Source organism: Marmota monax, unplaced genomic scaffold (genome assembly GCF_021218885.2).
Source record: "Marmota monax isolate L192 unplaced genomic scaffold, Marmota_monax_Labrador192_F-V1.1 WCK01_AAM20220418_F8-fsc00052, whole genome shotgun sequence".
In the NCBI taxonomy this organism is placed as follows: Eukaryota; Metazoa; Chordata; class Mammalia; order Rodentia; family Sciuridae; genus Marmota; species Marmota monax.
In genome coordinates, this window is record NW_026693473.1 from 3,543,027 (window position 1) to 3,565,378 (window position 22,352).

Here is a 22,352-nt window from a genome sequence, read left to right on the forward strand (position 1 = left end):
TTTTGTGGCTTTAATCCAAGTAAAATGCAGTCTCCCAGCTTTTTGGAAAAAATTTAAAAATGAGACAACTTACTTCAGCCTTAATATTAACTGTTAGAATCTGGTATCTGATTTATTAGTTTTGTTCCCATTACTAAAGTGACTTCTCTCCAGCAGCCAGAATGGCTTCTCATTCTGTATTTCTCCCTCTGGTACTTATTTCTAAAGGGTAAGGAGGATCAGATGACATTGCCCAGGTGATTACAATGTTATGGTGCTTTGGGGAGGCTGGCTCCTGAGAAAGCCCTGAGAAGCAGCCAGACCTCACTGTATCTTTGGGATCTCAAAGATGAAGTTTCTTTGGAGAACATTATTTGAAAATGTTCTGGCAAGGTGATGAGAATGGTCTGGCCAGGAGTTTGGGGGACTTAGAAATTATAGCATCATGGATTTGCTGGGGGCCACAGCAGTCACTTCCTAGCTCCATGGATAATGGTTCCCAATTGATTCCTTTCCTGCTGCCTGAGAAACTAAATTCCTTATGAAAATCTCATGTTCTTATTAGTGTGAAAGATGAGCCTACATCTCATTTAGTTTTGACTTTGGGATGCCAAGTTGTCTCACTTACATATGGATGATGGTTTCTATGATAACCACTTCATTATTCTCAATATGCCTCATTAGTATTAATGGATGTCAAGTCAGTATAGTCATCCCAATGTGCTAGTTCTCCTCAGTTATAATAGAAATTAAAAAGTAATATATGCTGCTGTTTGGGAGCTTCGTTTAATAAAATGCTAGGTATAATCTAACACATTATAGCTTCTTAATCTGATGTTATCTGTTTATATACTTTATTCTAGAGAAGTCTGACTTTAGCTTCCTTTTAGATATCACTTGCAAAGTTATCAAAAAGCATTGTTGTTCTAGGTGTGGGGCTTGGGAGGCTTGGGAGGCTGAGGCTGGAGAGTTCAAGGCCAGCCTCAGCAAAATCAAGCCCCTAAGCAACTCAGTGAGACCCTGTCTCTTAAAAATCAAAATAGGACTGGGGATGTGGCTCAGTGGTCTAGTGTCCCTGAGTTCAATCCCTGCTGCCAAAATAAAAGCATTATTGTTTCTCATACATTTTAGAAGATTCATTTTTCTTGATTATTTTGGGACTCCTAAACCAGTGTTTTAAATTTGGGTAGATTTTAATGTAGTACTTCTTTTAAAAGTATTAACCTTTCTTCATAGAAACCATTTTTAACTGTTGAAGAACATTTAAATGTGATTCCTGTAGGTTTATTTTAATAAAAATTAAAAATGTCTCATTAAACTAATGGCTCATAATTGTTACCATTCACACAATCATTTCTCATTGTTATTCTCTATTTAATAACATACTAGGATTATTTTTTAGAAGTAGTTGAACATAATACCTTTGTTTTATTTTTATGTGGTACTGAGGATCGAACCCAGGGCCTCTCAAGTGCTAGGCGAGTGCTCTACCACTGAGCCACAACCCCAGCTCACTATGACTGTTCTTTATGGGTTAAATGTAAATTTCTTAGCCACAATTTCAGACCTGCCTCTAACACTAACACTATACTCTTCCCAATGTTCTCATATATCAACCTCTTTTTTTTTTTTTAAGAGAGAGAGAGAGAGAATTTCAATATTTATTTTTCAGTTTTTGGCAGACACAACATCTTTGTTTGTATGTGGTGCTGAGGATCGAACCCGGGCTGCATGCATGCCAGGCGAGTGCGCTACTGCTTGAGCCACATCCCCAGCCCGATATATCAACCTCTTAACACTAATACCTGACTAGTAACTTATTCTTCAGAAAGCTCTCAGCACTCTACTAGTCACTATAATATATTCCTCAGAATTTGTCAAATACAATTTAATGAGCAATTGATGAGGTGCTATAAAATATAAAAGAAGCAAGACAGTTATGCCTTTATTGCTTTCAGTTAAAATTACTGTTGTACTAATTTTCGCTTAATGTCTAGATTTTTTTTTTTTGTATTTGTTTCATGTCTGCATGGTAGAAACCATTTTCTACTTTATATTTTTTACCTTACATTTCCTGCAAGCTTTGGTGAATAAAGTTAATATGTGTGGCTAGGGTTAGACACTTTTTAATCAATAATGATATTATTGGGAATTTATTACTAAAACCTATTGAAAGGAGGCCAGGAATAAAGGAAGCTGTGGCATCACATTCATTGTCATTCATCAAACAGAATACAAAGGTGAATAATCAGCTCTGTGGGATCAAAACTTCCTGATCCCACAGAGCTCATTATCTGCTGGAAACATGGCCCATGAAAACATTATGACACATTGGTAAATAATGTATTTTGAGTTTTAGGAATTATAGAAAAAGCAAGAACATCTAATTCATCTGTCCACTGAGGTTGGAGGGAGACAGGCAGTGATGGCACAAGAAGTAACTTCTGTACAATGAGTCTGAAGTATGTGAGTTAATAGGTAACATCCTGAAGGAGCGCAGCCTCACCACTCAATGTAGCATACATTGCCATCACAAGATGGCACTATCTAATGAGGCAGAGGTCCTTTAATTAAAAAATCAGGACTTACTTTCCCCAACTTACTGACGTAATTCTATATACTGTTTCATGTTCCATCACATATCACTAAAAGTGCTGGAGGCACGTGACATGTATCTACAGTCTTCTTATTACCCACCCTAGCCTCATGCTCTTGTTCATTTGACCTCCCAAATCAGAAACTGCAAAATTTCTTGCCCACCTCAATCAGTCATGCTGTCTAATTGAACTATTTCCCAAGTAAACCAAGCCTCTACAAAAGTTACTAAGAGGAACAGAATAGAAACCTGTACAGGGACAAATATATCTGAGATTCCTAACAGGCATCAAGATTAGGAGTCAAAAGCCCCAGGTAGATTCTAGACTTGTCTTCGCAACTGTCTTGTCTTGTATTCTTGAATTATAAATCTGTAAGTCTTATAATTGAAGGTAATTTTTTAAAAGAAATAAAAACCATACCAGTTAGAAAACCATCTTTCAAATAAGTTTTTTGCTAACTTGGCTTTAGTAGTTATTCATCCACAGTTTAATTGTTTTGTCATTTTCTAATGCTGCCGATGCAATGATGTTTTCTGTAGGATGACAAGCAGCTGAGATCACAACATCTGTATGACCCTGTAATTTCTGCACAATCTCTTTAGTTTGAAGGTTCCAAATGTAAACCAGGTTATCCTCTGAGCCAGACACAATCCACTTTCCACCAGTAACTGAAAAACTGGCAAATATGCAGTATTTCTCATTCTTATGACCAGTGTAAGTCTTCAGGCATCTGCCTCTGCTGTAATCCCACAGTTTAAGAGTATTGTTCAAAGTTGCAGTGAGAATATATTTACCATTTGGAGAAAATTTTACAAAAGAGACAGGAGGGTTATCATCATCAACAAGTGTTTTTAAACACTGACCTGAAGCAGCATCCCAGATTCTACAGAGACCATCATAACTACCCGACACAATCAAGGACCCATTACAATTAAACTGAACAGCAGAAATCGGGTCAGAGTGAGCAGATAAAGTCTTGAGGCACTTTCCTGTTTTCACCTCCCATATTTTCACACACTCATCAAAAGATCCTGAAATGATGAGATTGGATGGCGGATTGAAATTACAGCAAAAGACGTAATTACTGTGTCCCCTCAGTGTTTTCAAACATTTTCCAGACCTCACATCCCATATCTTCAAAGTTTTATCATCTGAGGCAGAAACAAGAAGACCAGAATCTGATGACCAGGCAACATCTGATATTTCCAGATTGTGACCATATAGTGTTTTCTCATATTTTCCATCATATGCTCCCCAAATTATAATCAGTTTATCAGCAGAAGAACTTGCTAGCCATTTTCCATTAGGACTGAACTTAACTGATGATACTGCTGCCGTATGTCCCACAAGAGTAAGTTTGAGAGCATAGTTAGGTTTTTCAGGCGCTTCCTTGCTGTGACTGGCAGAAGAGGGAAGGGTGGACTGTGCCAAGGCATCTCCTGGTTCCCTCGTCGCCATGGCTCGGAAGCCCCAATAGAGTAGGTTGACGTCCGGCCCTAACCCATGCAGTAAAAATAAATAAATAAATCGCAATTTAAAAAGTACACGGTTTTAATTAATACGATTTCAGAATCACCAGCACGGCTTCTAATACTTAAGTCGCCCCTGTCAAATACTCGGGAATATAATCAAAAGGATTCTGGCGCTGCCGGCAAGCCCGGTACTAAAGTTGCGTGTTCGGTTAAGGTATAGGGCGGTCCCAAGCGGAGGCGGTGGGAGGGGTTGCACAAAACGTCTTATCAAGCGCCCCTCCCCCACCCAGCTCCGAAGGTTGGAGAACACAGAGCCACCCTTCCAGTCTTGAGGGACTAAGTACTGGAGGATGAACGGACCACCACTTCAAACACAAGCTTTCGTAAGTTAAAAACCTACGTAGCCACCGGAACTAGAGGCTGGGGATGCCAAGGTTCCTTCCGAAATACCAACAGCCAGCACCTCAACGCCGCGTCAAACAAGAGTGGGAGAGGAAGCTGGGCGCAAGGGCTAAAAGGGAACCGTCCCTCCCCCAATCACGCCCGAACCGACGTGGCCAATAGGAGATGTCCGCCTGCGCCTGCGCCGCAATGTTAGTTTCCGGCCCTTTTCACTCGCGCCCCGCAAATTCAAATCCTTTCCTGGAAGGGTGGGAAATCTTAACAGAATGTTTCCCAGACCTAATTTGACAGTTTGGGATTCAGTGGATCTTTTTTTTCCCCAAAAAAAGAATATGCATTTCTTTTTGAAAAAATGAGTTTGTTGATGCCCCTTAGTCAAAGGCTTAGGCCCACCCTTGGCTCATAAATTACCCAAACTAGACACATTTCTGAAATGCGTGAAGCTTTGACCTACCCTTCGCCGGTGACTCTGTGCAAGCGCCTTCGCTGCAGATTGCTTTGGTTTTGCTCCTGCCTGGTGGCATTAGGGCCTATTTGACCATTATGCCATATTGAGTGGAGCAGAATTAATGCCCAGATTTTTTAAGATTTCTGGTTCAAAAAGTTTCCCCTCTAAATCTTTAGAAAAAGGATAAAGAATAAGTCTTGTTAGAGGTCTATAAGTCAATGGTATACTGGGAAAACCCAGCAAACGTTGGGTGAGCACTTTTGGTCTAAGAGTTCCTATTTCTTCAAAGGGGATTCAGAGAAGGACAGAGGTTGTTGCAATGGGGTAAGAAATGGGTAAGATTATTCTTAAATATGCTGTTGAGAGTTTCCCATAGTTTTAAGAAATTATCATGACCATGAAAGTATGTAAACTAGTTAAGATACCCTCTTAGCCAGGTGTGGTGGCGCAGGCTTGTAAACCCAGCTGCTCAGTAGGCTGAGGTAAGAGGATTGCTAGTTCAAAGCCAGCCTCAGCAAAACCGAGGCACTAAGCAATTCAGTGAGACCCTGTCTAAAATACAAAATAGGACTGGGGATGTGGCTCAGTGGTTGTGTGCCCGAGTTCAATAAAGTTTACAAAGAAACTGTAAACGGACTAGTTTCTCCATCCTTGTGATTGTTCAATTAGAAAGGAACTGAACATAGTTTCTTATGCCCAGCTCCTCCAGAGGTTGAAACAGGAGGATCATAATTTGGACGCTAGCCCGAGCAATTTAGCGACAGCCCGTCTCAAAAATAAAAAGGGTCAAAGCTGTAGTTCAGTAGCCCAGAGCCCCTGGGTTCGATCCTCAGTCCCAAGGGGTGCCTACCAGAGATTGAGGTAGGTGTTGTTCTGTGTAAAGGGTTTTCCTGGTAACCAAGCTAAAGTCAGGGGGCAAATACATTTCTCTGTGGAAAATTAAAACTCATTTGGAAACAAACGGTCTCCTATTGCGTACTTTATTAGACATGTGAAAGTTTTGCCTTTATAAAGCACAAAAGGCATACCTGGCTAACTTGTAATTCATTAACTATAGTAAAAACATCATTAAAACATTATTATTCATCTCTCAGTTAAGTTGCTGAAACTGGCCTCCAACTTGTGCTCTTCCTGCTTAGCTTCCTTAAGTCTAGTTTGCAGGTGTGTGCCAAACTCAGCATCTATTTCCATTTTTGTTAGCTCATTAAAAGGCCAATTTAAAAGCAGCTGAGATTTAAAAAAAAAAAATTAAGCTTTTGTTTCAAAGAATGTTAAGAAAAAATCTGTATTTCCCTAGTACATAATCACTGTTTATGTACTAGGGAAACTACTAAAACAGAAAAACTAAATTTGACAAAAGCTGAATTGAGTATTGGTGCTAGAATATATTTAATCCGCTACAGAAACCACAAGCATGAGGGAGAGGGACAAAATTAAGAATGTGTTAAGAGTATGAAGCCAATCAGCTGGGAGAGTGTCACAGGCCTGTAATCCCAGCAACAGGATTGCAAGTTCAAGTCTGGTCTCAAAACACACACACACACACACACACACACCCCTACCTGGGGATGTAGCTCAGTGGTAATCTGCTCCTGGGTTAAATGCCTGACACAAAATCAACCAATCAACCACAAAAAGAATTTTCTCCAAAATTTGATAAAACTAAATCCACTTTTGAGATCTGGAATTTTGATTTTTTACAAACAACATCAGGAAGCTGTGTAAAGATGATAAAGAATACAACTATGATTTTGGTTAACTTATTCATTAATCATTTTCTAATATTAACAACTAGTCCTAATGTTGTATGTAGTCTTATGAATTAAAACTAAGAATTTCAGTTTGAATTCCTTTGAATGAGGAAATTGATGGCTAGAGTGTGGAGGAGTAAGGAATACTGACACAAGTAAATCCAAAGTGCCAGAAATCATACTTTATGTGAGCTAAGAACAGATTCTCACATTGTTAACCGCCCCCCCCCCTTTTTTTTTTAACATTTTCCCTTAATTCTCATCAGACAGGTGATTTTAAATTTTCCTGCCCGTGGAAAAAAAGTTTCACATAAAAGTTTTACAACTTAAAGTCTCAAATCTACAATTAAAAGGTTTATTCCTCTTGCCCCTTACCAAATTGCAAATATTCTAAACAGAAATGTTGCCATGAACAGGGGACACTTAAATATTTAACATATTAAAATGACCCACTGATTTAAACTGGAACTGTCCCTAATAAACCAGTACAGTCACTGCTGACTTCAGCAGTCTCTTCTCATAAATCATTAACTTAATTTTGGAAAATTCCACTTTTTATATGGTAATTTACACCCAGGCCTGCCCAGGCTTCTCTCAAATCCTGTGCTATTCTCTTCCCACTGTGATCTTTTGAGTTTTCATTTTCTCTGTACCCATCACTTTATTTTAATAATCCTAAACCCAAATGGTAGATAAGGTATTGTGATTCTTACTATGGACACTCTGCTGGTTTCCTCAGGTTAAGTGGATCTTGATTAAAAAAAGTCAAGAATAATTTTATTTTTTGCAAAAACATTAATGATCACAAAAATGGCCACATATACTGATTGGAAATTAGAGACAATTACTTTTCCAAAATTCAAGTGAAAGAGGGCAACAATCACCCAAGCTGGCTTTAGCGAATTTGCTTTTGTAAACTTCAGGTCATATTATGTTTTCTGAAAAGCAACTACATATAAAACATATGTTGAGACACTTGCTTTAAGTTTTTATCCTAGTTTCAAACAATCGCATAAAAGAGTTCCTTTGAATTTTCTTTTGTAATCGAGTACCCTTTACTAACATCACAAAAATGCATGTTCCTTCATTTATTTATTGATGTCTACTATGTGCAAGGCACTCACCCATGGCCTGACAGACTGCATTCAAGTAAAAAGAATCATTACAGCCCTTCCAAAATCAGTGTTAGAACACTCTGAAAAAGGTCATGGAGTGGCCAAAATAAGGTAAACAAAAATACTAAGCAAAAATACAGTAAAATGATACCTCAAAGGGATGATACTCTTTTAGGAAGGACACTGTATTAAGTTCACATCCATGGCACTGCTTCAGGGAGTAATTCTTCTTCATTTCAAAGGTTTTCCTTTTCTGTCAACACCTCCCTGTATTTGCATTTGAATGGAAAATCTCCCAATTATGTTAGTAAATTCAAACTCAATCATTTCCTTTTTTTGTAGGGATTGAACCCAAGGGCACATAATCACTGGGCCACATCCCCAGCCCTTATTTTGAGTTAAGGGTTCACTAATTTGTTGGGGCCTAGCTAAATTGCTGAGGCTGGTTTTAAATTTGCAATCCTCCAACCTCAGCCTCCTGAGTGCTGGGGCTACAGGTGTATGCCACCACATCTGGCTGCCATTTTATTTTTTTTAAATAAACCTCTGTTGTACTTGTCTTGATGTACAGAGTTTTAGCACCAAACGAGGGGAAAGATATTTGGGCTGAGTGGGCCTACAACACCAGACTGTATAAACTAAAAGCAACTTACACCAGATGGAGTTGTTCTAAGGGAGCCAAAATGATGAGGAAGTCAGGAAGAATGGTCCTACAAAATGGGTTTGCCCACCTGTGGCTCCTGAAAGTCTAGTTGTGGAGTTCCTGGGCACAGAACAGCACAACCACTGCTTTCTTTAAGACAGAACTTGGCAAGTCTTCTCTCCTCCCTTGGACAGTCAGTATTTAAGGATTGTGACCATGGAGCAAAGTAATTTCTTATGTGTCTTATTTTGTCATCTATAATACAGTGATAACTATCCACCTCAAAAAGCAGTTGGAGGATTAAGAAAATGGGAAAGTCCTTAGCCATAACATAACAGATGCTCACATAAAGACAAAGTGCCTTTGCCTTGACACCTTCAGAAAAACAGACTTCTTTACCTACACTTAATAAAAACAGAATGGAACTTCATCTAGAAGTTTACCTTTGCTTACCTCAAGCTTTCAGATGTATTTTATACCCAACATAATTTGATAATTTTAATTCATATATAAATACCTTACTTTACCAAACATTATTCTGATGCTCAGGTATCCATTCTTAAAACCTGTCCTCTTTGGGACAATAAAGCATGTTATATTTTTCACATTACAGCCTACTTACTGTACTTGTCTGATCTGGCTTTCAATTACTTTTTTAAAAATTAACTTTTTTGATAGGAAAAGATAATCTAAAACATTTCCCAAATGGGCAGATATTTACTTAATCTGTTCACTTAATAGAAGGAAATGGTCCTATTAATTTAGTATGTCAAAATACTTAAATTTGAGACTTTCACATATAGGCACACATATCTCTACAAATGAGCAAATCTGGAATGTAGGAGGTAGCATATAATGTAAGTTGAAAGCAAACAATGCCTCTTTCTAAAAGTGAGCCCCTTCTTTAGTGAACAGCATCCTAATACATCACAATTTCCAATTTACATAAAAAGCTTCAATCCCTAAAGCAACTATAATGACTTGCCATTGATAAAAGACAATTTTCACTCAAGTAATAAATAGAAATAAATCCTTTGACCTGAAGAAAATATTTTTATAATAATGCCCCAAGATGGGGGATCCAACAGCCAAAATGTTTATTTTGAACTACAGAAATAATTTAAAGTTGCCTGCAGGTAGTCATTGACAAGAAGATTTAGTTGCCATATCTGGTTGATGAAATATACTTACATACTTTTTTCTTAGGCAAAAATCAGCAGCAACCTGGAATAATTCAGATTTATTAAGGGAAAACTGCTAATTTTTCCTCTGTAACAATAAGGCTGAAAACATCCCAGAGTCAAATCAGTTTTATCAGGTATATGAAGAAACAATCCTAGGACAACAGTCTTCAAAAGCAGTACTACTGACATAGGCAATAACTAAAAAGGATTTTGATAAGTGACAACATAGTGTTCTACTGAGAATTCTGTCTCCTCAATCTTTTCTTTATGTCCACCATCTTTACATTCCCTGGTATTTTTCCAATCAACCATTATCTATCTGCTGGTCCTTCAGATATCAGGTGCTTTTACACCCCAAATTCTCTGAACACTTTTCTCTCCCCACCAAAGTTCTCATTGGAAAGAATATACTTTCAAAGTTTGAAGGAAGGGGTCAGGGGAGGAAAAACAGCCACTTTTCCTCATCAGCATATAAAACTAAAATTTTTCTTTTGTTGAAATCAATATACTTCTATAATGAGTAACACACTTTTGTGATAAAAATATAAGTCAAACTAAATAGAATCTTCCAGAGAAATAAAATAGGATTTACAATTACCCCTTAAAATGCCATTTCTAGTATCAAAAAGGCTGATTTATCAATAAGTACAAGCACATGTGAATTATGCTGTGATATAACTTGAGTCAATTTCAATTTTTATACTTAAAAAAATAAAAGCTTAGTTCAGATCTTAAGGTTCGTGAACTTTTAGGACCACAGCAAGGTAAATTTTTCTGTTTTAAACAAAACAGATCACATCAGTTAAATGGACTTTTTTTGTTTTAATTCATTCATTGAGACACCTGCTATTGTTAGCAAAAATTCCCACCATACACTACTCTTACTAATGTGGCAATACACTTGGTGTGCTTTATATTTTCCATTCAAATTGGTTTATAAAATGAAAAAAAAATTAACTATCCAATAGAAGATACATAATTCAAAACATTCTATAGAAATGATGTTACCAGTAATTTACAATTTAAAAAAACTCAGCCACAAAAAAAAAAATTCAAAGCTAAAAATGAGATTTTTACTATGAATCAGTGCTTCTATTATCCTTCTGAAAGAAGTCATATTTTAATGTGATGTAAAGGCAACATTGAAAGTTCTTCTTTAAATTAACCACCTAATTTATCCCTAAAATTACAAAGAATCAAAGTCTTTTACAAGTCAAGTGCAGTAAACTAAAAAGTTCCTCAGCACAAAGCAGCACTAGAAAAAGTAACAGTATAGATGAGAGTTGACTAGTTTTGCTGTGGCTGCTCCATCAATAACAACAGACATCAGACGTATCCATCCCCGAGCACAGACACAACTACAGACTAGAGGCGAAGAATGCGTCACTCTTGGCTGATAAATGTCCTTTGTCTTTGAATCTTTCTAGTTTGAATGAAGTGGGCTTTTTAAAAGTTTAAATCAGGTCACATAAGTTGGCTGTTTAAATAACATCATGATGAGGTATGAAAGCTCTGAAAATCTCCTACATTCAGCAGGATTTATCAGAGATGTATAATAGCTTGTCAGGGGCAACTTCCAGATAGATTTTACACTTTGGGGTTATGAATTCTAGAAGAGGATAAGTCTAAAGAGGTTTAAAAGGGTATGCTCTGAAACAGAAGTCAGCAACTTTTCCTTCAGAATTCATTTTGAACAGAATCATCATCAAAAAAATCTTCTCTGATAGTGTATCCCAACATTGAGTCAAGATGGCCAACTAGCACCGAGAAGTCGTATTGAACTCAGTTGCAGTTATCTTGGCAATTAAGCTTATATTTTCATTCCAGTCCAAGCACAAAATGTGGATCAGTGAACACAGTACTGGAAGCGCCATTTGCAGGTGTAGACTGCAGTCATAATTAAATGAGTCAGAAGGTGGACACCATTTTTATTGGGGGTGAGGGTGGGAGTTGGTACTAGTAGATGAAATAAAATTATTAGGGAACAATGAGGTTATTAAAAAAAAAGATCACTGCCCTTATTTGAATTAAGCATGTCATGTTGAGAAAAATGGTTGTTTTTCTTAAGAATGCTACATTACAGGGATCATATATGCAGCCGGAGTATATCAGAATCAAGCTGCACTTGACTAAGAAAAAAAAATTCTTAAGTATTCTTTAAAATAATGTGTTATCTGCCAGTCACAGAGGGGGAAAGCACCTAGGGTTAACTCCAATTTACTGAGGACCTTGATCAGGACCACAAAGCCTGAAATATTTGTTGTAATGCAGAAACACAGCCTCTAGTCATCTGGGTTAAGTCTGAGAAAATTGGAAGGTTCAAGTCCTTTTATTTTTCCTCCTTATTTTGTAACTGAATTATAGGATATGTTTTTTGATTACTAAGAACTCTAAATCTTCATACCAGCATTAGAACTGAACCACTTCCAAATCCTAAGTCACACAAGACCAAAGAGAAGCAAAAGCCATACAAATTAATACGTGCTCCTCTTTTTTCTGCTTTAAGGGAATCTGCAAACCAGTATCACATTTAAGAGTCAAAGTGTTAATTCTTCAGCATTCCTGACAACTAGAAAGCATTCACTGAAGGCTGAAGGTAAGGGAGTGGATGGTTTAATTTTAATATCTGAAGAATGGCGCCAATAGAGGAAAGAAAACCATCCAATCTTAGTAAGAATTAATGCAAATTTGGCTAGAAAAAGCCACCAGATAATCCAAGGGTTCACTGTGGAAGAACTCATGAAAAGTACTCTGAAGTGTACACAACAAGTCTAAACATCTCCCTTGTCACAAGTAGTTGTGTGAAATTCAAGATAAAGGTTTAGTTTTATCTTTTAATGTCAGTATTTGTTTCCCACTTTAAAGGGAATGAGGAAGAGTCCTTTTTTCTCCCCCACAAAAAAGGGAGCCACATTAATATATATATATATATATATATATATATATATATATATATATATATATATTCCCATGACTCTAATATAATTGCGGATCTCCAAAGCCTAGGGATTTTTCCATTAAAGTGGGCCATTCTGGTTACCCTATTATTATAAGGGTATTCCACCACAGAGAGCCAGAGGTTTTCCAGATGTGTGTAAGAGAGCAGGTGCGCAAGGCAAGCAAATGAGCGCAAACAGTATTATGGAAAACATTTGAAAAGTTAGCTCCATGAGGACTGTGGGCTCCACAAGAGGACTCGACTGGGTAGCCTGGTCTGACACAGGAACATGAAAGCAGTATTGCTTCAAAGCTGGAAACCTTCCATAGGAGCCTCACACTGCTGGAAGATGTACTGCTGCTGGCTAAGGTCAACCTGGGGAGCAATGCTGCTGTCCTCATCTTCGGTCCCAAAGTAATGCTCAATAAGATCAAAGGCCTTCTGGTAGATCTCCTGGTTTTCATGACTCTGTAAGAACTCAATTTTATCCAAACCTAGAACAAAGAATAAAGAAAAATCTTTATTGGAATTTCCAATAAACTATATTTTACCATGTCTTCTTGATATAAATGAAGATTTTCTTATGTTTTATAATAGTACTGAAATATTGCTAAATTATATCTAAAAGCTAATATTATAAACTGACTTCTTAAATATATGTATGTAAGCAATAGAGTCTGTAGAAATAGCAATTTCCTTAACAGTCACCACATCCTCCACTACCTAGTAATATTAATGTTATTATTGGACTGCATCTATGACCTAATTAATTCTTGGCCACAACCTTCTTCACTCAAAGCATCTTACCATAAGCTTCTTCAATCAAAGCACAGTAAGGGTTAATGCCAGTGCCATTCCTTTTTGCTTCTTGTTCTCCAAGCCTCAAGATATTTTCCAAGCCATTAAGGGCAACCTGTACAATCTTAGAGTCCATGACAGTGAGGAGATCACAGAGCGGCTTGATACAACCCAGTTCTACTAGGTACCTAAATTAATACAAAAAACAATTTAGTCAAAACAAAATTTTTAAATTTGTAAAACTGTTATGAAACTGGTGAGTCATCCTCAAACTCACTGTAGAAATAAAAATAGGTACCCAGTCAATTATACACTTCATCACAAAAAAAAAAAAAAAAAAAGCTATTAAAAAATTAACCAAAACTAGTTCTCCAATTTTTCTCTTCACAATTTTTGGACTGTAAGAAATAAAAATTCTTTCCTACCTTGAATATAAGCAACTAATTAATTAAAATAGCATAGTTCTAATAGACTGTCTTTTTGTTTCTATAGGAAACCACACTTCCCAAACATGAACATTTGGTTCTAAAAGCCAGCACAAACCCAGGAGGCCAAATAATTCAAATGTGATTCGAATTTTACTAAGTTGTGAGAAGACTAGGAAGAGAATAAAACAAATGTAGGGAGAACTCTTGAGCTAGAATTGATAGTTCCTTTAATTCAGGGAGAATTTTTTTTTTTTTGAGAGAGAGAGAGAGAGAGAATTTTAATATTTATTTTTTAGTTATCGGCGGACACAACATCTTTGTTTGTATGTGGTGCTAAGGATCGAACCCGGGCCACACGCATGCCAGGCGAGCGTGCTACCGCTTGAGCCACATCCCCAGCCCCAATTCAGGGAGAATTTAACAGGTAATCAGGATTAATCGTAATAATTACTCCTATGACACACAAAAAAATCACAGTCACGGCATATATTGATGTCATTTTTGTATCATTCTGGTTTCCGAGTTATGTATAGAAAGGGAGAGATAATGAATCCAGATGCATTCTGTGGATGTGAAGAATGTCATTTTGGAACTTACTGCTAGTGTACTATATTACTTTCTACTTTCTCTCTCAGATTACTTTGCTTTTTCAATTTCAAAAATATATAAAAATCAATCTCTATCCAGACAAACCAAAAACAGAGAAAGGAGGAAGACAACGATGATAACAAAATTACTAATATTGTAAAACAGAGAAATATTACTGATGCCATGGACATTAATAGGATAATAAAGAAATAATACAAATAACTATGCCCACAAATATGATAACTTAGATGATGAAATGGACCAATTTCTTGAAAGAAAGAGACTACCAAAACTCACACAAGGAGAAATAAGTAATAAGAATAGACTAAAATGTATTAATCGATAATTAATCCTCCGAAATAGAAAGCACTACAATGAGATGATTTCATGGTGAATTCTACCAAACATTTAAGGACAAAGTGATACTAGTATTCTATGATGTCTTCCATAAATTAGAAGCAGAGGAACACTTAACTCACTCTGCTAATAAACTAAACAGACATTACAAGGAAAATTACAAGTTAATCTCTATTAAGGCCATAGATGCAAAAATTCTCAACAAAATATTACCAGATAAAATCCAGCAATATGTAAAAAGAATTATACATTAAGTGGGATTTTTTCCAGGTATGCAAGGCTGACTCAACATTAAAAAAAAAAAAAAGTAATCAATCACATCAACATATGATCATTTCAATAGATAAAAAATATAACACAATCTAATACTCATTCACAATTAAAATATAAAATGCAGCAAAATAGGAATAGAGGAAAATTTGTTAACTTCATAAAGAACCTCAACAAAAGCTATACAGGTAACACTATACTTAATGATGGGAAAGACTGAGAACATGGCAAGGATGTACTCCCTCACCACTGCTACTCAACATTGCACTAAAATCCTAGCTAATACACTTATTTTAAAAGTGTGCAGGGGAGACATGAGGGAAAAAAAGAAGAGAAAGTTAACAAGACTGGGAAGGAAGAAATGATCTTTGTTTCCAGATATCATCAGTATCTATGCAGAAAAGCCCAAAGAACTGACCAAAACCTCCCATACTAACAAGCAGTTAGGGTAAGGTTGCATAGTACAATGTTAATAAAATTCGACTGCTATCCTATATACTAGTAATGAACAACTATAATGTGAAATTTAAAACAATATCATTTATAGTAGCATTAAAGAAGTACACATCTGACAAAAATATGTACAGGATCTATATGAGGAAAACGTCAAAATCTTAAGATCTAAATAAACAAAGAAATGCTCCATGATCATAATAATGATCATGGACAGGAAGACTCGATATTGTTAAGATGTCGCTTCTTCCCAACTTGATCTATAGATTCAATGTGATAATTCCAATTAAAATTCCAGTAAGATATTTTATAAATACCAACCGACTCTAAAGTTTATATGGAAAGGCTAAAGACCAGAATAGCTAACACAACACTGATTAACAAAGTTGGAGAACTGACAATTCGCAGCATGCCCCAAAAGGTAAAAAGAAAAAGACAATCACATAGGAAAAAACCTTGGCAACCTTGGGTTTGGCAACACCAAAAGCTTAATCCATGGAAAGAAAAAAATTAATTAATCTAGACTTTATTAAAATTAAAATTTCCTGCTCTATAAAATATTCTATTGTAAGAATTAAAAGATAAGCCACAGACTGAAAGAAAATAATTGCAAAACACATATTTAATAAAAAGACTGGTATCACAAATATTCAAAGAACTCTCAAGAAGAAAAATAAGAAACTCAATTAACTTACTGCTGGTCAGAATTCAAGATGAGATACCCAATATGGAAGATAACCTGGCAATTTCTTAATAAATTTCTTTTATCGGTGATAAAGTCAGTTTGGTTTCTGTAATTTGGACTAATATTTTTTAAAAATTATTTTTAATCTTTATTTTTTTATTTTATGATCAAATCTATTGTCTCATGCATGCCAGGTGAGCGCACTACCACTTGAGCCACATCCCCAGCCCCTGGACTAATATTTTTACAATAGTTTAAGATAACACTTCATCTGGGTACAAAGAAACTGCTATTAGATTAATAATTAACTTCATTATTATAAATATGCCAAATTTTAAAAACCAACTGTAGCAACTCTACTCTTCTGTAAGAGCAAAATGCTCCCAAAGTAATTTATAATGAAAGATAGAATGGTATTAGCAATATTTTAGAAGCACATGTTTAATTATTTTCATTAAGAAAGTGCATCAGGCATAGGGGCAATGAAAATAATAATTTAAATTACTTCAGGTTATTCTCATTTGTGTGGCTCACTTAAAATCACAGTACCCTGAGCCAGGGTTTGAAAAAGACCTTAAAAAGACAATTATGCTTCTGAAGACTGTCTTATGATGAACTTTATCAAAATAGCTATCTCTTTATAGTTCTATTATTTCAGACACATATTTCTTATCTTCTCGACCTAAACAATTTCTGCAATTTGTTAAGAGTAATTTTTATTTTATAATTTCAAACAGAGATTTTAGGCATGTGTTGAGTGCCTATAGTCCACATGGCAACAATATAAAAGTAGTTATGTTTGTCTGGTATCATTTATAAGGAAGCACTCTTTGGAGCCATAATCCCTTCATCTGAACTCCCCACTGAGAAAGCTAAGGCAACTGAGTGTGGTGGCACACACCAGTCAGTAATCCAGATACCTGGGAGGCTAAGACAGGAAGAGAGCAAGATCAAGACCAGCATGGGCAATTTAAGGAGACTCTGACTCAAAAAGTATATTAAAAGGGTTGGGGATATAGCTCAGTGATAGAACCCTTGCCCAGTGTGTTCCAGGCCCCGGGTTCCATAAGGAAGAAAGGGAGGGAGTGGGTGGGGCAAAGAAAGGTTCCATTTTTCTCTACACCACTGTCCACTTTCTTTCATTGGATGTCCAGAATTTAATGTTTAATTGCATAATGCTCCCTTGAAAAACTGATTCCCATTTTATTTATGCATTCTCTAGAGACCATGATTATAAATCACTAACAAGGAAATCATTTAAGTCTCAAGCTACAACAAATTTTTCTTCTTACTGAACACCAAAGTACTTCAGAAGATACTTGCCTCTAAGAATATGGTACTTCATTCTAGGACATATCTCTATTTCAAGTATGATCTAATTCTACCATTAAGACATCTGAAGTAGAAATATCAAGAACTGGTGAACGATTATATTTGGGCTCTGAGTTCTACAAGTAATAACCCACACTATCTAAGATGTTCTGACCAAGTAGCTTCACAGCAAGCTGAAGCTCACCTGTAAGTATTTCTATTTCATCAAACCTTGACTGTGCCTTATTTCTCTTATCCCAGAATTATTTTCAGCAAAAAAGAATAAAATAGGTGTACGAAATTAAATACACATTTGAGTCTAATTAGACAAAATGAACAATAATTCAAAAGGCCAGAATTAAGCATTCTTATTTAATACAATCATCTTTCACCTTATTCCTCAAATGTAGTCAATTTTTTCATTCTACATATGTAAAAACAGCAATGATTTTTCCTTAATTTACAAGACGCTGGCTAGTACTTACTTGATCTGTTCAGCTGATCCTCCAGAAGTTGCATTTGTGATGGCCCAAGCAGCTTCTTTCCTTGTCCGAAACTCAGCAGTTTGCAATATACTAATAAGAGCTGGAAAGATGTTGGCATCTATCACAGTCTGAAATTAAGAAAAAATTAAAATTGGAAAAGGAAATAAGATTTGTAAAAATATTCCTAATACTAATTATAACTTTTAAGTTTACTTCACTAATGACACCCTTCCCCTGTTAAAAATAAATTGGAAGGGGGCTGGAAGTGGTAAAGTGGCTACTACCCAGCACACATGAAACCCTGCGTTCAATTTCCAGCATCATACTGGCACGCGCGCGCTCACACACACACACACACAGCCTGGGGATGTAGCTCAGGATTAAAGTCCTCCAGGGTTCCACCCCCAGGACTGCAAAATAAATAAATGAATAAACATATACATATACATACCCCCCCACACACACGTTTGTATGTGTATACACACACAGACACATATACACACAATAATTATAGATATGAAGGAGTACAATCCTCATTATTCCTGTTAAGCTACTCCCTAGTACCATAGATGACAACCTCTACGGAGTCTAAAAATCTTAAAATCTCCCTTAGTTCTTTTCTTTTTTATTATCCTCTGTTGTTCTATTCCATGTAACAATTTATAAAAGTTCGATTCTCTGTTCCTCTGATACTCTCATTCTGTTCACTGCATACATTCCTGCTGGTGTGCTGTTAATTTTCCAGTCCTTCACTTGTCACTGAAGCTATAGCCCAGGGTAGCCATCAACTTACTGTAGGTCTGATATTCATCTCAAACACATCATCTTTCCTATCAGGTCCCCATTTAAATGTTTCTAGTTCACAAAGGCTATTTATTTCTGTATTCATTCTAAATTCAGTCAGTTACCAAGTTTCCTTATCATTCTCACTTTGAAACATTCCAAGACTATTTTTTCTTTTTCCTTTATGATCATTGTCACCATCATATCCCAAGCTACTACTCCCAATAAAATTACCACAATTCCCTTATTTGTATTTAAGGACCTATTATCAGGACAGAGTACTTTTATTCAACCCCACTCAACATATTAACACTGAAGTAGTTTGCCCCAAATTGCTTTTGTCATGTTCCATATTGGCTTAAAAAACCTGAAGTATGTTTCCATAATTTCTCCTAATCAAGAAATTGAGAACTGGTATATGCGAGCCTGGTGATAACAGGCCATCAACTACAGCTGAAATTTCAGAGGCACACTATAAATTGCTACAGCTATGAATCTCAGTGCCTAATTCAATTTTCTGGGGATGACTAACAATGCTTTCTTGGTCAAGAACATCTTCTATTATACCAGTGAAGGAAGTCAGCAAACGTTAGTGGAAAGACACCCAATTCTAGTCCTTTCATTTACTGGAGATGTACCTGAGCATACTATTATAGTTCTCTGAGCCTCAGCTTCATCTTTTTTTTTTTTTTTTTTTTTTACTTTTATTTGTATTGATACATAAGCCTCTAAATCTGTATTCTAAACCATTATGGCAGCCTTGATCACAGCTCATGTTGAACATTAGCCCACTGCTTGTCTTCCTCTTAGGTTACTCTCCCAGTAACAGAAAAGCAAAAGTAAAGGGTAGATAACCATTTAAAAAACCATTTAAATAACTGTTTAGTTGGCAAGAGTAAAGCCAATCTGTATAACATAAAGTCCATTAAAATACTTCAAAAATTCAATATACTTTTTTCTGGATGTTGGGTAAGTCATCAAATATTAACGACAAAGGGGTAAATCAAGGCCTAAGTAAAAGTTTCAAAAGAATAAGCATTTGTAAGCTAGAAAGAAGAAAATAAGAAGCAGACTATGAAATAGCAACAGAAGATAGTGATTTTCAAAGCAATAATAAAAACTATGTATTTTAAAGATTGAATTTTAAAAAGCAAAAAACTTACCAATCACTAACAGTGTAAGAAATAAAGGTGCTATGAGATTACCTGGATCTGTGCCCTATTTCCAGCTGTGATATTAGATATTGTCCAACATGCTTCCTTTTTGATAGATTCCTTTGGGCTACTCAGCAAATGCAATAAACTCTGAAGAGCAGAACAATTCAAAATTACCTAAAAGGAAAAGTTTAAAAACTTTTAACTTACTGTATTGTTCCAAATGAAAGTAAAATTTTAATTCACAGAGCTACTTTAGGAAAAATATAGATACAGAAATAACACCTCCCCTTGAAATCTAAAAAATAAGTAATATACACACATTAGTAAAAATTAATTTCTAAGACTTATTAAACTAGCTTCATTGTATACTTTCACAACTACTAAAAGTCATACTTAATAAAACACAATGTTAGAATTAGTAATTATTAGTAATTAGGATTACTCATTCAGCTCCTGTCTCTACAGGTATCTCTTCTGGATGGGTAAACATATTAAGTGATAAGAACAGTAGTCTCAGATTTTGAAATCCTCTGCTAACTTTCTATCTTGCAGTCAATGAACTAATACATACTTAATGAATTAATACATACTTAAAGAATATGAGGATAAAAAACATGGAACCAGGTATCAAATAGCTCACAAAGGCAAGGGAGGTAAAACAAATAACCCACGTATCTACTCAGAGGAAATTACAGATTTGTAACAGAATGTTAAGTGAACACCAGGAAAAGAGCAGTATATTAAAATGTACAGCAGTACATATGATTGCATACAATAAAAATACCAGATAGTAGAGTTACGGGTGACTTTCATTTGATAATTTTTCTATAATGAAAAAATATATTTTACACTGAATCAAAACAAACCTTGAAAAAAAGTATAAGAGATGTCACAAGCAATTTAAAAAACGCCAAAGAAATGGTCTGGAAAACAAACATGTCAGAAATTTAAAAGAATACTTGAAGAAGAATAGTCAAGAAAAAAACTTCATGGAAGGAGCCTTGGAATGCACACAAGATTTCTGAAGCAAAGAAGAGGGAGGATGCTGGGCCTAAAAGCTAGAAATAGAAAAGCCTATATTACAAACTACAGTTAAGAACAACAACAACAAAAAAAGACAACAAAAAACAGAGGCATGATGGTGCACACCTATAATCCCAGTGGCTCAGGAGGTTGAGACAGGAAGATCAAAAGTTCAAGGCCAAAGGAACTGAACAGACACTTCTCAGAAGATGATATATAATCAATCAACAAACACATGAAAAAATGTTCAACAATCTCTAGCAATTAGAAAAATGCAACTCCAAAACATTCTAAGATTCCATCTCACTCCATTCAGAATGGCAGCTATCAAGAATACAAACAATAACTGTTGGCGAGGATGTGGGGGGAAAAAGGCACACTCATACATTACTGATGGGACTGCAAACTGGTGCAACCACTCTGGAAACAGTATGGAGATTCCTCAGTAAACTTCGAATGGAACCATCATTTGACGCAGCTATCCCACTCCTGGGTTTATCCAAAGGAGTTAAAAACAGCATACTATAGTGACACAGCCACATCAATGTTTATAGCAGCACAATTCACCATAGATAAATTGTGGAGCCAACCCAGATGCCATTCAGTAGATGAACAGATAAAGAAAACGTGGTGTATACACACACACACACAATGGAATATTATTCAGCTTTAAAAGAGAATAAAATTATGGCATTTGCAGTAAATGGATAAAGTTGGAGAATATAATGCTAAGTAAGCCAATCCCAAAAAACCAAATGCCAAATGTTTTCTCTGATATAAGGAAGCCAATTCATAATGGGGATGGGGGCAGGGGTGCAGTTTAGGAGGAATAGATGAACTTTAGATAGGCCAAAGGGGAGGGAGAAGAGGGGGTATGGGGTAGGAAAAATGGTGGAATGAAACAGACATCATTACCCTAAGAACATGTATGAAAACACAAATGGTGTGACTATTTTATGTACAACCAGAGACATCAAAAATTGTGCTCTATTTGTGTAATATGAATTGAATTGCATTCTACTGTCATATATAACAAATCAGAAGTGGTCTGAAAAACAAATCAGAATTGAAAAAAAAAAAAAGTGCAAGGCCAGCCTCAGCAACCTAGTGAGGCTCTAAGTAACTTAGTGACATCCTGTCTCAAAATAAAAAACAAAAAGGCTGGGGATGTAGCTCAGTGGTAAATTGCTCCTGAATTAAATCCTAGTACCCCCATCAAAGGCCCAAAAAAGAGAACAAAAGAACAGACTACTAGTAGGAATACTACTAGTTCTAAATGCCAACTAGAAAGAATGAGAAGGTCCTTCACCTCATAGCCATTAAAGAAGCTCATTGTTTCCAACAGTAAAATAAATGATGTCAAGGAGACTATTTTAGGAAAGATGAAGCTATTATTAGGGGGAATAAATAGAGTAACTTGGGATAGTAGGAAGATAAATCAGATGGGCATGTCAAAAACCTTTGTGTGAAAAAAGGGGGAGAGAA

The 22,352-nt window shown here is 36.0% G+C and overlaps 2 protein-coding genes across 2 annotated transcripts in view; both read right to left on the reverse strand.

The window, feature by feature from the left end:
* Positions 1-1,626: 1,626 nt before the first annotated feature.
* Wdr5b (WD repeat domain 5B) lies at positions 1,627-9,298 on the reverse strand. The gene is made up of 2 exons (XM_046457911.2): positions 4,449-9,298; positions 1,627-4,072 (listed from the first exon to the last, which is right to left on the reverse strand). The coding sequence occupies exon 2, from the start codon at positions 4,032-4,034 to the stop codon at positions 3,042-3,044; it is 993 nt and encodes a 330-aa protein (XP_046313867.1). The 5' UTR covers positions 4,035-4,072; positions 4,449-9,298; the 3' UTR covers positions 1,627-3,041.
* Positions 9,299-11,490: 2,192 nt separating this feature from the next.
* Kpna1 (karyopherin subunit alpha 1) overlaps positions 11,491-22,352 on the reverse strand; it is a 65,061-nt gene continuing 54,199 nt past the window's right edge. Inside the window, exons 11-14 of the mRNA XM_046457910.2 lie at positions 19,893-20,018; positions 17,905-18,032; positions 13,337-13,515; positions 11,491-13,023 (exon numbers count right to left, since the gene is read on the reverse strand). Coding sequence (XP_046313866.1) covers positions 12,836-13,023; positions 13,337-13,515; positions 17,905-18,032; positions 19,893-20,018 — 621 coding nt within the window. The 3' untranslated portion in view covers positions 11,491-12,835. The remainder of the gene's footprint in view (positions 13,024-13,336; positions 13,516-17,904; positions 18,033-19,892; positions 20,019-22,352) is intronic.